This window comes from Microcebus murinus, chromosome 3 (assembly GCF_040939455.1).
Source record: "Microcebus murinus isolate Inina chromosome 3, M.murinus_Inina_mat1.0, whole genome shotgun sequence".
NCBI classification, from domain to species: domain Eukaryota; kingdom Metazoa; phylum Chordata; class Mammalia; order Primates; family Cheirogaleidae; genus Microcebus; species Microcebus murinus.
Window position 1 is genome coordinate 23,310,469 of NC_134106.1, and position 15,192 is coordinate 23,325,660.

The window sequence follows — 15,192 nt, forward strand, 5'->3', positions numbered from 1 at the left end:
AGCCTTTCCCTCTGGCGCTCTCTCCTCCTCCTATGAGTGTGCTCATGTCCTGCACTTAAAAAAAGAGAACACACACACAAACAAGCACCCCAACTTCATCCGCCCTGCACTCCTCTCCGGAGACTACGCGGCCCTCTCCTGCCTTTCTCATCCCAAATCTCCAGAGTTGTCGGTGCTCAGTCCCCACTTGACCTTCCACCTGCTCCTCGACCCACAGCCGCTTTCTGTGACCACCTCGTGCCCCAACGCACAGAAATTGCTCTCACCACCCTCCTGGATGACTCCCTAATGGTCACATCCAGTTAGCAGCCCCAGGTCTTACTCACCTCGACTTTTTTGCCGAGCTGACACCTCTAGCCCCTGTGCTCACCTGGCTCTCCTTGCCAGCCCCCGGCCTCCCCAGTGCCCTTGCACTGTCCCCCGCAGGGCTTCCCTCCTCTGTGTGTGTCTGCCCAGCCCGGCTGTTCCCTGGGCTGTTCCTTGGCTCTGGGCACTCTCTTGTGGCCAGGTCTTCCTACAGACAGCACCTGCCCTTGTGGTTTTAATTGCTGTCGGATTACTGGGGATTCCTGAGCCTACAGTCTAGCCCAGGCCTACCTCTCTGGAGCCACAGACCAGCTGCTTGCTGGACGGCTCCGCCCGGGTGTCCTAGAGGAGTCATAACAACCCTCCCCCACCAGACCCCATGTCTCTCCCGGGCTGGCGCCTCCTGCGGGGTTCGCCATTGTGGCGGTGAGTGGCACTCACCCCTTCCTCCACCCTCCATGCTGGAACCCTGGGCTCAGTCCAGACTCCCCCTAACTGCCCTTATCTAATTAGTCTTCCAATCCTGTTGACTTGCCTCCTAAATATTTCTCAGCCCCTTCCCCTGGTTCACACACCACCACTCTGCCCTAAACCAGACTCATCCTCTCACTTTTACCAGGATCATCCCCACAGCCTCTCGTCCCGTCCACCCAAATCTGTCTTCCACCTGCTGATGCAGCTACACTAATGCCACTGTGTGTTGATTACTTGTTAGGGCCCAGGCACGATGCAATATTGAAGTGAGATAGGTATTACCTCCATTTTTGCAGGCAAAGAAACGGGGGTTCAGAGAAGTTTAGTAACGTGCCTTCAGTCACACAGCTCGAGCGTGCTAGATTTCAGTCTTATTCACTGTAGTGTCACCTGGGTCTGCCTTGCAGCAGGGAGGGCTGGGCCATCGTAACCGTGAGGATAGTGTGGGTGTACGCACATGCACATGTGTGTGTGTGTGTGTGTGTGTGTGTGTGTGTGTGGCGGGCTTGTTTCTCCTCAGGGAAGGAGGAGGAGGATTCAGACCTGACATTATTGAGCAACTGCTGTATACCAGCAAGGGTACCAAATTATTTCTACACATTACTTTAATCCTATCAAAACCCCTGTTAGGGCATTTTTTTTTTTTTCCAAGTGAAGAAACTGAAGCTCAGAGGAATTAAATCACTTTCCCGACTTAATACAAGAGGGGCCAGGGCAGGATTCCAGCCATCTGACCCCACAGCCAGCGTTCTTGTTGTTCCAAACTGGGTGTTCAGGAGCACGGGGGTGTGCGTGGGAGGGGGTCTACATCTGAGGCCTTTCTTCAGAAAGTATGTCCCTGGGGGGACACATTTTTGGGTCCAAACACTAGTGTTTGTAAACTCTGCCACCCTTCCTCTCAGCCTGGGCCGCCCTCCTTCCTCTCTCTACCACCCTGGCGTGGGCACCGTTGCTTCCGCTGGATCAGTCTGAGGAGCCGAGAGCTCTGGCCCACTAGAGCCCAGGTCTCTAAGGAGGAGCGGGCTGTGCCGTGACACAGCAAGACGAGCTGTGGGAGGATCGCCAGCCCTTCCCTGCCCTCCGTGAGCCCTTCCCTGCCCTCCTGCCTGCGGGCCATTCTCCTGGGGGCGATTCTCGGCCCAGCCCCCTTGGGAGCAGGTGGACACGCAGTGGGTCACTGGCTCCCTGTGGGCCGTGTGGGGCAGGGGCCTTGGGATTCTGTGCTTGGGGCTGACAGTCTTTTCCCGGCCAGTCCTAGCTTTTGTTTCCTTCCAACTTGAAATGTGAGTCCCTTCTGTCACCTTCTTCATACCTGCGGTGCCGGTCACTAGGGAGCCTCTGTAGTCATAACTTTAATGGAAGGAATGACAACAGTCACTTACCATGGGCTGCCCCACTCCTTGGGCGGGACACTGAGGCCAAGAGTGGCGGAGCCAGCCATGCTGAGCAATCCTGGTCACGGAATTTCCTGACTTGTGACGCCCTTTAAGTCAGGGACTGCCCCAGTGTGGGAGAGCAATGCCCTAGTGCCCAGAGCAGTGCTGGGCACAGACGTGGCCTCAGAGAACTGTGCCTTGGGCTTGGGTGCTCAGTGGTGTCCATGCTCTGCCCCCCAAAGCTCTGCCCACCTTTGTTCTGGAATTCCTGATTCTGATTTTCTAGCTTGGACATGGATCATTACACTCCCACAAAACACCTGGGAAGTACCCCTCATTCCTCTCACAGAAGAGGTGGCTGTTTGTCCAAAAGCAACTTTGGCCACATGCTTTTTGGCAGGTGCTTAGATGATCTACGCTTAGGGCCTTAAGAGTCATAGGTGTAGACTCTGAGAGGGACTCAAAGGGGCTCTAGATGGAGGCCTGGGCAAGCCATGGAGTGGCTCCAGGTTTCCTTTTTGTCCTGCTGGTGTCCCCGGGACATGAAGGAGCATGGGCTGTCTCGGCCTGTTGACCGTCTGACACTGAGGAGGCTGCAGGTGGGACAGTGGTCTTGTTCGGGACACCCACCGCAGGAACAGTGGCTGTTGAAACTTAGGCATCCTGTACTCTCCGGCAGCTCCCCGTCTTCTTGTTAGCCTCCTGGAGAGTGATCTCTTTGAGGAAACTGAGGCAGCAATAACCACTTTATAGCCTAAGGTGAGAAACAGGACTGAGATCTTACTGTAAAGTGAATCTGAACTGTAGCCCAGTGGTTTTCAGTCCTGTTGGACATCAAAATCACTTACGAGTTAAGGGGAAAAAGCCCCACACAAATGGATCCCTGTGACCTGTCCCAAGAAGATAGTAGAGGCCTGAGGACGGGCCTTGGAATCTGTCGTTTTAATCAGTTTCTGGCTATTTGGATCTGCAGCCAAGGTTGGGAACAAGGGCTGTAGCTACATGTTGCCTTTTCATAGAAAGTGTGTCCTCTGGTTAGAGATATGGGTAGCAGGTGGGGCCTCGCTGCCCGCAGAGCCCTGAGCTTCAGCTTGGTTGCTTTAATTCAGCCTCGGAAGGTCTGGCCCAGCCTGGAACATTCCTGCTGGGCTTTGCTGGGAACACAACTGCCTGGCCCATCTCTTGAGCCTCGTCCCCAGCTTACTGGGGTGAAGGTCGGGGTGTTGGTACCTGTGGAGTAGAGTCTTCCTCACCTTGCTTGGCAGAGGCGCTGCAGCTCACAGGCGTTCAGGGCTGCCTTTCACTACCATGGGGCCACATCCCAGACGACTTGGCCCAGCAGTCACTAGACAGGGAGTTTCCTTCTCCCCAGACAGAGAACACAGTGTCTCGAGGGCCTAAGCGGCGAGCCCAGGCCGGGCTGAACTGAGCCGCAGCCTCGGCTTGGCCAGAGGGTTGCTGGGAGGTGCTCCGCCTTCTGGGGCCTGGGGCGCTGGCGGGCTGGCGTCCAGACAGGAGGCAGGTTTCTCAGTTCCTGAGAAAGAGTTGGCACAGTGTCCTGCCCTGTCCCCAGATGATATGCGGGGGGAGCTTCTCTCCGGAGTAGATGTTGAGAGATGGGGGCGTTACCCCTGATTTTCCCACAGACCAGCTCTGGCTGTCCGCCTTCCTTAGCTGCCAGGGTACACGGGTCACCATGATCTCAGCAAAGCACTTGCAAAATTGTGTGAAGTCTGCAGTGAGACCCTGTCCCAGGGAAAGGATTGAAGTTAGGTCGAGGGCGTGACCTGATGGCTGACCTCAGAGGCTGGGCCGAGGGATTGGCTCGGCGTGGTCAGGTCCTCAGGACAGCAAAGTGGCTCAAGGGGCCAAAGGTGGGGCTTCTTCAACCAGGTGAGCACGAGGGCCGAGAGCTTCATGTGGGTGAAAACCCACGTGTCCTGAAAGAACATGGAGAGCTGTTTCCGGGAGGTCTTGCCAAGTACGAGTGCTGAGCGGGGCACAGGCCGTCATCGCGAGCTCTTGGGCGGTTGGCGGACTGATGGGTGTCCGAAGGAAATAGAAACTGACGGAACACAAAGTGCAGGATCTGCCTTGAAAAGCCCCGTTCTCCCGAAACCCTAAAAGTGCCCATGTCCAAGTGACAAGGGGCGACAGGTTGATTGGTTTCGCTGACACTCTTCATAGTGAGCTCTGCCCACAGAGCCGAGCAGCCTCGGCACTTAGGAACTTTGAAGCATTTGAGAGAGTTCAAAGGTCAGAAAGAAGTGTCTGGTACTAAATCATTGTATGTAACCAAAACTTTTGTGCCCCCGTAATATTCTGAAATTTAAAGAAAGAAAGAAGTGTCCTTTGGTCCAGTGGCAGATTTCTTCCTGACAGTAATGTTTTAACTCCTGATGGGCTTTCCGTGAAGCAGTTTAGAGGTATCTTTGTTACTTGCTTTTACTGACTTCTCTCTGCCCCTCCCCACCACAGGTCCCTGGATGTTACGGGTCGGAACCCTCTGGACCTTCAAGGACTGTCCTCACGGCCAAGGAACAGCCACTGCCTCTGAGAAACCTCTCAGGCACCTTGTCCACCCAGGGCATGGGCACCCGTGACGATGTCCCCCCAGGTAAGGGAGGCCTGTTCCTGGGGTTTTCCAGGGTGGGGGGTCTTCCTCAGATACCCCAGGGGACAGGCTGTGCCTGGGAGATGTAGCCAGTGGTTGGGCCTGTCCACCCCAGCCAGCTGTCCACATGCTTGGCCACTCGCACTCAGCCCTTTGTGCTCAGCGTGCGTCCGTGTGGCTCCCTGCCTGGGGTGAGGCTCGGAGAGTTCCAGGGACTGACCTGAGCTTTGCCTCCAGTCTCTGAGGCCAGGTGGCTGGCTCCTCCCTCGAGGGGCCAGTGCTCTGCCGTGTGCAAGAGTATGTGGACGGACGGAGGATGTGGCGGGGCCTCCGGGAGATTGGACAACCCGTTTCTACTGGCCAGGCGGGGGAGTGGGGACGGTGCTTAGCCACTTACACCAAGAGATGGGCTCTGGGCCTGGCTCTGCCTTTGGGGAGGTGGTTGTGTAAGCCTCAGTTTCCTCTGGACAGCGAGGGGGTTGGTCCTGCCCCAGGTGAGATGGGCGCTTGTAAGGTGCAGAGCTGCTTTACCTGCAGGGCTGGAGCAGGGGCCAGGTGACCATCTGGAAGGTAGGTGGAGAGCCAGGATGGCAAAGCAGGGCAGTTCAGGACACCCTGGGGCTTTGGCACATTAATATGAAAACAACCGAATAATTTAGTGCTAAATCAGATCCCAACTGACAGTAGATTCTAGTGGGGAAGTGGGAGGTACTGAAGGCTTAAGAAAAATCTACAAATCTAGAAACAGAATGAAGGTATTGCAGACCCCCGGTGCTACCCAACTCCTTTGCTTTAGTGATATGGGAACTGAGACTCGGAGAGGTTGGCTTTTCCCTCAAGGTCACACAGGTGACAGAAAGGGGAACCCCAGGCTCCTGAGTCCCTGTCTAGGGGCCATCCAGCCTGGGGTGGGTGGGCTGGGTCTCCACCTGTGTGAGGGCTTCTCTAGGTGGCAGGCAGGGCCCTACGGATGGTCCTGTGGTGTGCTCAGGAGGGGCTGATCCAGGAGGGTGTGGGACAAATGACAGGATTTTAATTCATTTTTTATGGCAGAATAATATTCACAGCTTAGGTGCCTACTGAGAGGCAGGAACAGCACCACAAAAATGAATAAGCCATGGTGCCTGCCCCAGGAAGCTGCAGGGCGGGACCAGAGAGTGGCCTGGGGAGGAAAGTGACATGGAGGTGTGCTTGGGGCTGTGGGAGCACAGGGAGGAGGGTTTTTCTCTCTCTCTCCCTTATTAATACATAATAGTTGTACATATTTTGGGAGTAATGTCATATTTTGATACATGCATACAATGTGTAATGGTCAAATCAGGGTAATTAGAAAGTCTGTCAAATATTTATCTTTTCTTTATGTTATTTATATTTTTCTCTTTTAGCTATTTTGAACTATATAATACATTATTTATTGTTAACTGTAGTCTCCCTACTGTGCTATCGAGCACCAGACCTTATTCCTGCTATCTAACTGTGTGCTTGTCCCCAGTAACCAACCTCTTTTCATTCCCACACACCTTTCCCAGCCTCTGGTAACCACCAATCCACTCTCTACTTCCATGAGATCCACTTTTTTAGCTCCCACCTACGTGTGAGAACATGCAATATTTGTCTTTCTGTGCCTGGCTTATTTCTTTTAACATAATGGCCTCCAGTTCCATCCATTCTGCTGCAAATGACAGGATTTTATTTTATTTTTGGTAGCTGAATTATATTCCACGTGTATATAGACCACGTTTTCTTTATCCATTCATCCACTGATAGATACTCATGTTGATTCCATAGCCTGGTTACTGTGAATAGTGCCGCAATAAACATGGGAGTGCAGACATCTTTTTGATATACTGATTTCCTTTCTTTTGGCTGTATACCCAGCAGTGACCTCAAAAGCACAGGCAACAATAATAAAAATAGATGAATGGGATCACATCAAGTTAAAAAGCTGCTACATAGCAAAGGAAACATTAGAGGGAAGTGGCAACCTACAGAATGAGAGAAAATATTTGCAAACTATCCATCTGACAAGGGAGTACTAACCAGAATATTTAAGAAATGCAAACAACTCAATGGCAAAAAACCAGATAATCTGATTTAAAAATGGGCACAAGATGGGAAGACTTCTTAAAGGAGTGGATACCTTAGCCGAACCTCCCTGTCCTCTTTTCCTGGCTCCTGCTCCTGGCTATGGTCTCAGCCCACAGTCCCTCCCTCTGGGAAGCCTTCCCTGTCCCCGTCCTGCCAAAGGCTCACTGGCCCCTTACTGTCGTTGCTTGTTAATCCTTGTCTTTCCCACCTGATGTCAAGTCCCACTGAGCACTGAGTCAGCCTTGCCCGCTACTGTGTCATCAGAGACTTTGAGGGGCAGAGGCCACAAAGCCAGCATTGACAAATGTCTGCAGCAGGGACAGGAAATGCCCTTAGCTGAGCTAGGGGTGGTTAGGGGAGAAGAGGGAGGGTCAGTGTAGGACATGCTGTGAGGTACTTGGGGTTCCAAGAAATGGGGTTGGCCAGGTAACCAGAAGCTCTGCTCTGCAACTGGGGGCATTGGTCAGGGCCGAAGCCACAGGGCAAGGTGTTCTCTGTGGTGGGTGGCATGGAGGTGATGGTCCAGGGAAAGCAGGTAGTGGCAGAGGCTGGGGCTGGGCACACCAGGCAGGGATTGGGGTTGTTGCGATCGATGAAGGGGAGGAGGCCCGTGAAGATGAAAAGGCATGGTGAGGGTTTGGTGCAAAGCTAGGAGGGAGAGTGCAGGCAGAGTGTGACGGGGGCAGTGAGGCAGAGAGGCTGGGCGAGTGGGGTTGGGAGGACTGGTGGATCACGGGCTCCCTGCCTGGCCTGCCAGGTCTGGTGTGGGAGGCGGGGCCACTGCATGCCTTGGTTCCTTGGGCAGAGACCTTAAGGGGCTGAGTGCTCAGGGGTACAGCATGGATGTTCCCGGTTTGTTCCCAGTCGTGGTCTTGGAGGACTCTAAGGTGCCTCCACCTTAGAGTGTGTAGGAGGGCTCTGGCAGGCTGCAGACTGCCTGTGCTCTCCTGTGCTGTCCCCAGCCAGGGTTCTGGCTCCGGTGGCTGTGTACTGTGGAAGTGTCCCTCGGACCAGTGCTGGGCCCCGTGTGCTCCCGCCTGAAAGCGTGGACTCCAGTCTGCCGGCTTGTGGAGAAGGTGAGATGGGAAGATCCGGTTTGGTGACCCAGCCACACCAAATGGCCTTCTAGTGCCCTGAGTGGCCTCTCTGGGGACTTTGGGTAGAGGAGGGGAGGCTCCACCCGGCAGCTGCCCAGTCAGGGCCACTGGTCACGGGCAGGGCTTGGGCCTTATCCTGGAGGGAGGAAGTGTGTTCGATGCCAGGCTGCATTCTCAAGCTGCCAGCAGATGGCATTTCTCCTGTGGCCTCTGGTTTTGGGCAGGTTGTTTCAACTTTTCGCCTCGGGGGATGTACGGGGGAGACCCGCAGGAATAGGGAAAGGCTCTCAGCATGTGCTTGGCTCCCATGGGAACCCAGGGGAAGCCCGCAAGGTTAAGGAAGACAGGGTCTGCCCCCGAGGGGCCCTCCTTGGGACCTGGGAGTACCCCCAGCGGCCAGGGCACAGTGGGACAGCTGCTGCAATGGGGGCCTTCAGGACACCCACCCAGCTTCTCTGCCACTTTCTGCTCCATGACTCTCTGCCCCAGCGTCAGCTGCAGGCTGCCTTCTCTGCAGAGCTCCAGGCTGGTTTTGGAGGGAGAATCTGATTGCTCCAGTTGCCCCCTCTCATGCCATCCCCCTCGCAGGCCTGCAGCTGGCCCAGCATTCGGCTGTCCTTGGGCGTGGTGCCAGCTGCAGTCTGCTATCTGTGGCCTGGGCACTGGGGTCTCCAGAAGGGCAGGGGTGTGGCGGAGCTTCTGAGCGCTGCTCTGTCCGATTGCTCCTCCTCGTGCCGGGCTCCCCAGGGCAAACGCACCACTTCGTGAAGGTCTTCCAGACCCTCCTCCTCCTCCAAGTGTGCAGAGCACTTTGCGCCTCTCCTGTGGCACACCTCACGCCTGCCTTGTACTGAACCCACTTATGGACATTTCTTATTTCTCCGATAGAGTGACCGTTCCTTAGTGACGAACACTGTGCCTCCTTCGTATCTCAGCAGCCCCACTGTCTGACCGTGCTTGGTGCCTAGGAGACGCTTCCCAGATGCACGGTGGCTGAGTAACTGGATGATCGTGTGCCTGGTGGCACTGGGTAGATTTGCTCTCAGTCTCCGGGGCGTCTCTTTTCACTCTGGTGTATGTCAGTGCTCGATAGTGCTGATGACTCTGCTGGACCCTGGAGGTTGGGGGCGGTGGTCCCCGGGCAGACAGCCTCCCCTGAGTATTTACGGCCTCTCGTCTGTGCCGTAGAGTCCTGCTGACTGACTCTCCTTTAAGCCCTGGGTCCTCATGACACACGACTTGTTCACGTTGGGGGTTTCATAGACACTGTCGAATGAACGACTTTCCCTGGGAGTGACTGAAACATTGATGGCCGGAGTTCACTGGCCAGCAGCTAGCTGCCTGTCCCCAGGGAGCAGCACCAAAGGCTTTGCTGGTGCCTGGTGCCACCTTGGGCCCCGTGTGCCAAGCTACTCATGCCTCTGTCTCCTTCAGCCTCCCTCCAGCCCATGCCGAGCGTCCTGCTGAGCAGTGAGAAGCCGTCACAGCTCCTGAGTGGACATGGGGACCCAGGTAGCTTCAAACTGGATGCCCCTTTGAAGGGGTGGCAGGCCAGGAATGGTCACCCCAGGAGCCTTGGGGCCCTGTCTTTGGGGTCCCACCCCCTGGTAGAGTCGGAGGCCAGCAGCGTGGCCCGGGACACCACCCAGATCAAGGACAAGCTCAAGAAAAGGAGGCTCTCGGAGGGCTTGGTGGCGTCTTCCCCAGGTAAGCCCTGGCCCCTGCCCCCTATCCCAGGTCATGGCCCCAGGCCACCCAGGCCGTGAGGATTGGCAGGTGTCCAGGTGGCATGCTGGGCCACCCAGGGCTGGGCTGTGGGCCCCTGCCAGGTACCCTCTCTCTGTGGCCTCAGCTTCCTCCGGAACACCGCCTCCCTCCTGGGCCTCTGCCACAGCCTCCCTGCAGCCTCCCATGTGTACCCCCGCCCCTCTAGTCTGCTCCAGAGGAGTTTCTTAAACAAACATCCTTACCCCACTCCCACCCGCTACACCTAAAACCCGCCAGTGGTTTCCAGATGAGCTTAGACTAAGGTCCCAAATGTTCCTGCATGCACAAGGCCCTCTGGCCCTGGCCTGACCAGTGCTTGGGTCACTCCCTCTCCTTGTCTGTGAGTCAGATGCGTGGACTGACCCTCCAGTGCCTCCAGCTCTGGGCTCTGTCCTGCCTGAGGATTTAGAGTCCCCCACCCCTCCTCCCCCACCCTTCTCCATTCCCCACCCCTCCTCCCCTTTGGCTCAAAAGTCCTCCTCAGGAGGCCTCCTTGACTCCCCTATCCGAACTGTCCCACAGCCTGCTCTCTAATAATGCCCTGTTGTTTTCCTTTAGTTCTTTTCATGGTTCATGTGTAACTACTTGTTTAAAACTTGAATCTTGGAGGTGACTTTCACCTTCAAGAGTGCAGGGACTGTGTCCTCAGTGTGGGGCACAGTCCCCTGACACTTAGGAAGCTCTTGAGAAATGTTTGTTGAGGCCAGGCACAGAGGCTCATGCTTGTGATCCAAGCAATTTGAGAGACTGAGGCAGGAGGATCGCTTGAGGCCAGGAGTTCAAGACCAGCCTGGGCAACATAGAGAGAGACCCCCATCTCTAAAAAAAATGAAAATTACAAAAATGAGCTGTGTGTGGTGGTGTGCACCTAGCTGCTCGGGAGGCTGAGGCAGGAGGGTGGTGTGAGCTCAGGAGTTTGAGGCTGTAGTGAGCTGTGATCCCACCACTGCACTCTAGTCTGGGCAACAGAACGTAACCCTGTGTCAAAATGAACAAACAAATAAAAACAAAAACCAAACAAAAAAAGAGAGAAATATTTGTTCCATAGATGAGCAAAGAACTGAACAGTGGGCACTTTATATTTCTCTCTCATCCGGGTAGTGGGCAAGCCAGGTAAAGAGACCAGGTTTGAGTGTTAGCCCCAGTATGTACTGGCTCTGGGGCCTTGGGCCAGTGGGTGACCCTTCAAGCCTCAGTTTCCTCCTCTGTGTAACAGGGCTACTAATACTTCTGTGTTACCGTGAGGGTTTAATGAATAATTGTACACAGAATTTTCAGCACCTGGCATGTGGGAAGAACCTAATAAATTGTGAATTTCCTTTTTTCTCTCCTCTCCTCCTGGGCACATGGTGTAACTGGATCTCTTTAGCTGAACAAACTCTTTGGGTGACAAGAGGAGTAAGAAATCTTGAGTCCTAGGGGGGAAACACTCTCAGGGCCCCCAGGGGTGCTGCTCTCAAGCCCACAGTTTTCACTGGCTGCCCCCATGCCCTAGGCAGCTGCTCCCCAGCTGGGGCTCCCCTTGGGGTCATGGTGAGGGGCCCAGGCAGATGCAGGGGTGCCCTGCTGAAGACGTGATTACGGAGGCAGCTGGTGGGGTTGGAGCGCCTGGTGCTTGTTTAGAATTTCCAGGTGGTGCAACTTCTGGAGTTGCCAGACCAATGACTCCCTGCTTTAGACATCTGAAGTCTTTTTCTAGACCTTTCATTTCTTTTTACAAAGCTCCAGTGGGGGAGAAAAAGAATGGGAGTTTTTCTTTTTAACGTATAGACGCGAAGAGACCTGTGACCTAGCGGGAGCCCCAGCAAGTGTGGAGGGCCGGGGGTCTCCAGCCCCCTGAGCAGGGCTGGGGCTGCCCTTGCCACCCTGCCCTGACACGATGTTGGCTCCTCTGTGCCACTGCCCAGGTGGCCCAAGGTGGCAGCTGGGTGACATGGGATGGGCCAGGGTGCTGAGAAGTGTGCGGGGCACAGAAAGCATTGACGGAGGCGCTGGAAGTGCAGCGGTCTGTCTGCTCTGTCTTGTAGCCCATGTAGGAACAGCCGCACCCCATGTCATTAGCCGAAAAGGAAAGGGGAACAGAAGTGGTGTCACTGTACCTTTGTGAACACCCCATTTTACAGAAGAGCCCATGGGGGTTCGAATTGCCGGGCGCTTGCCCACGGTCACACAGCTTCCACCCAGGGCCAGGCCTGCTGTCCTTGCTCTGGTCTAGCACTGATTTTGTTTCCCTTCCTGCCCACGCTGCCTCCGAACTCTTAATGGAAATGGCCACTCAGTACGTCCCCTTGCTTGGTCTGATGGGGGTGGGGGTGGGGCTGGGGGCAGATCTGCCCTCTCCCTTTGTCGCCCCAGCCTTCCCCAGGACACAGGCCCCACTGCTGGGGTCTGAATCCTGCCCCTCCGACTCCCCATTCTCCTGGGACTAACCGATTCCCCATCCCCACCGTGCAGCCTTGCTGGATCCTGGGGGAGGCCCCAGAGGAGCTGCCCTGAGGAGCGCCATCCCCCGCGCCACCTCTCACAGGCTGCTGAGGGTGTCCAGGCCGATGCCTCCCATCCAGAGCATTCCCACCACTCCCGAGGCCAGCGGGGCCAAGGAGAAGGGCCTGGACCCTCCAGGGAGCGGCCAGAGACCCCAGGAGTTGAGACCCGGCACCCAAGAGGTAAGGTGGTTCCTCTGCTCTGAGTCCTGCTGCAGCTTCTCCCTGTTGCCTGCCTTTCTACTCTTGATCAACCCTGTTCCCGTGCCCTGTGGTCTCTGGGGGTGTCTCTGGGGTGCCCTCAGGGCGGGGCAGCCCTAGGAGAGGCTCCAGCCCTCATTGCACCTTCTCCCATAGCACCCCAAACCGGCAGCTGGCCTGGGAGTTCTGGGTGGCTGCACAGCGGTGACCACCCGTCCTAGCATGGATGGTCCCCTGGGCCTCCTCTGGCCCGAATGCTCCAGAACTCCTCCTGCTTTCTGACCAGTTCTCTCCATTTTAAGAAGGGAGTGTGGCAGAGGGAGAAGGTTGCTGGGCCATGGTTTCTGCTCTGTCTCCCACTGGCTGTGTGACCCTGGGTGAGTCATGCCCCTCTCTGGGCCCGAGTTGCACATCTATAAAAATAGAGGTTTGTACCAAATGTTTCTGAAGGTCCCTTCCAGTTCTCATGTCCTGGGATTTTTCTGAAGTATGAAGAACAGGAAAACACATAATAGTAAGAAAAGGGCTTGCCAGTCTTCTCCCCTGGAGTGCTGAGGAAGCCATCAGCCTTCCGGGGGCCTGGGCTTGTGTGGCTGGAAAGAGACCAGAGGACATTTCCCTGCTAGAAGGTCCCCACCCCCACCCCGAGGGGCGTTCCGCATGGATGTTTCCATGGACCAGGACTCTGCCCCGCCTCTGCTCGCAGGTGCAGATCTCCCCGCAATTCCTGCACTGTGATGACGAGAAGATGCGGAAGTCACTGGGGGGCTTTGTGGTCCCGCCCATCCCTAAGGCCGGTGAGCAGGTGGTGGCCTCCTCCTGTGCACCTGGCGCCCTTCCCAGCCCATGGCCTCCTGGCCAGGACATGCCCACAGGCCTGAGGGCCCCGCACACAAGGTAAGAGCCCAAGTCAAGCCTTCCTTGCGGGCTTCTCTCCCCATCCCCCCAGACCACCGGGGGCTCTGCGTGGCCGAACCTCCACGCAGGGCAGAGCTCTGGGAGCCTGGGCAGGGGAGGGCAGGCTCCCCGCCCACGAGCCACGCGTCTGGGCAGGCCGCAGCACTGCGGGGGCTTCTCCGCCCCTTGGCTGCAGCAGGCGAGGGCAATGGTGTGACAAACGGTGTCTCTAGCCTCTGCCTCTAGCCAGTGTCTTAATGCATGTGGTTGCTGGAGTGATGAATAAACACAGATTATTTTCAAGCACGATTGAATTCACAGTAGCTCTTCGTTATGATGAATTTATTATATTACTATATCTTGATTGATGGAGTTACGTGTGTGGGGTGTAGTCTGCAAACTTTTGGACTTAAAAAGGAGATTTCATACTCTCCAAAGAAGAGGGGCAGAGGGTCTGTGCGTTGTAATAAACCCGGGTTCGTGCTCTGTAAGTTGGACAGACGATGCTCTTCACACAGCCAACAGCGTCCCGAGTCAGTCCAGAGTGACGTCGGAGCAGTGCGTCTGAGTGTGTGTGTTTGTGTGTGCACGTATGTGTGTGTGAGTGCATGCATGTGCGTGTGAGCATGTGCGCGTGCTCACACCCGCATTCCTGGCTCACAGAGCGCGGTCACAGTCAAGTCCCTGCTGTGACTCTCTCCCACCCCAGCCCGTCACTTAGAAGCCATTACGCGCCTGCTGCACGCCAGGCGCTGTGGAAACAAAGCGGAACGAGACCAGTCTGTGTGCTCCGGGAGCTCACGAGAGCTATTGACCAGTAAATTCTGGTAGCTCTGAGGCAGGAGCTGCCCGAGCTGTTGGAAGCCTAGTAGAAAACAATCTGAGCCACGCCTGGAAGCTTCCTTGAGGAGCTGAGGCTGGTCTGGATTCTGATGGCTGGGGGAGGGCCTTCGAGAAGGGACAGAGGGACAGCCATGAAGGAGTGAGACAGGCTGCGGGGTGAGCGGGCTGAAGGGCCCGTGAGATGCATGAGGTCTGTGAGCTTCATCCAGTGAGGAGGTGCCACGAAGGCCTTCTGGTGAGTGCGTGGCGTCAGCTCTGATTTAGAAAGGCCACAGTGGCAGCCACAGAGCGCGTGGGCTGCTGCAGGAGTTGGGAGGGCTCGGGTGGTCCGCGGGTGAGCGTGCAGAGGGCTGGGCAAGGGAGGCAGGGGAGGCTGGTGCCATGACAGGTGTCGGCCCCTGGTGAAGATGGCGTTGCAGGGAGAGACAGGGCTTGGGGGCAGTGGTGGGGCCACTCGGGTGGCTTCAGCTTGTGGTGCCCTGGGACACGGACACGCTTTGACATCCAGCCCAGAGCAGGCAGGAACTCTTCCTGGACACAGGGCTTTGCTCTCCTGCCCCTCCCCCTGGGGCCCAGGAAGAACCTCAGGGGTCATGGGCTTTCTGGAAGGCTCGGCAGGGGGAGGGAGGGACTGGGCGGCCACACGGAGAAGGGCGGAGGCTCCGGCAAGCATGGTCTGCTGAGGGGTCTCTAGGGAAGGGGAGAGCGAGAGGCTTCCCCTTGAAAGAAGCAGAGCCCCGTCCTCTGAGGGGTGTGCAGAGGGGAGGGGAACAGACTACGGCTGAGGCCAGAGGGGCAAAGGCAGACCTGAGCAGGATGAGGCCGGCCTGGGAGGAGTGAGCAGTGTCAGGAATTTTGTGTTCACCCCAGGCAGCCTGGGGCCCCCATGAGTCTTAGGAGCCGGGGTAGCGATCGGGACTTCTCAACCCCATTTCTCCTGACCCTGGGCCTACCAACCCTGTTAGTGAGGTTCGTCTGGCAGTGGTGGGGTCTCATGGCAAAGGCCTGGTGGGGCTCCCTGGGCCGGGCTGCCCTGGGGCACTGGC

General features: G+C 56.3%; 1 protein-coding gene across 1 annotated transcript in view; it reads left to right on the forward strand.

The window, feature by feature from the left end:
- Positions 1-4,636: 4,636 nt before the first annotated feature.
- TOGARAM2 (TOG array regulator of axonemal microtubules 2) overlaps positions 4,637-15,192 on the forward strand; it is a 41,042-nt gene continuing 30,486 nt past the window's right edge. Inside the window, exons 1-5 of the mRNA XM_012788330.2 lie at positions 4,637-4,773; positions 7,821-7,934; positions 9,390-9,662; positions 12,177-12,388; positions 13,113-13,303. Coding sequence (XP_012643784.2) covers positions 4,746-4,773; positions 7,821-7,934; positions 9,390-9,662; positions 12,177-12,388; positions 13,113-13,303 — 818 coding nt within the window. The 5' untranslated portion in view covers positions 4,637-4,745. The remainder of the gene's footprint in view (positions 4,774-7,820; positions 7,935-9,389; positions 9,663-12,176; positions 12,389-13,112; positions 13,304-15,192) is intronic.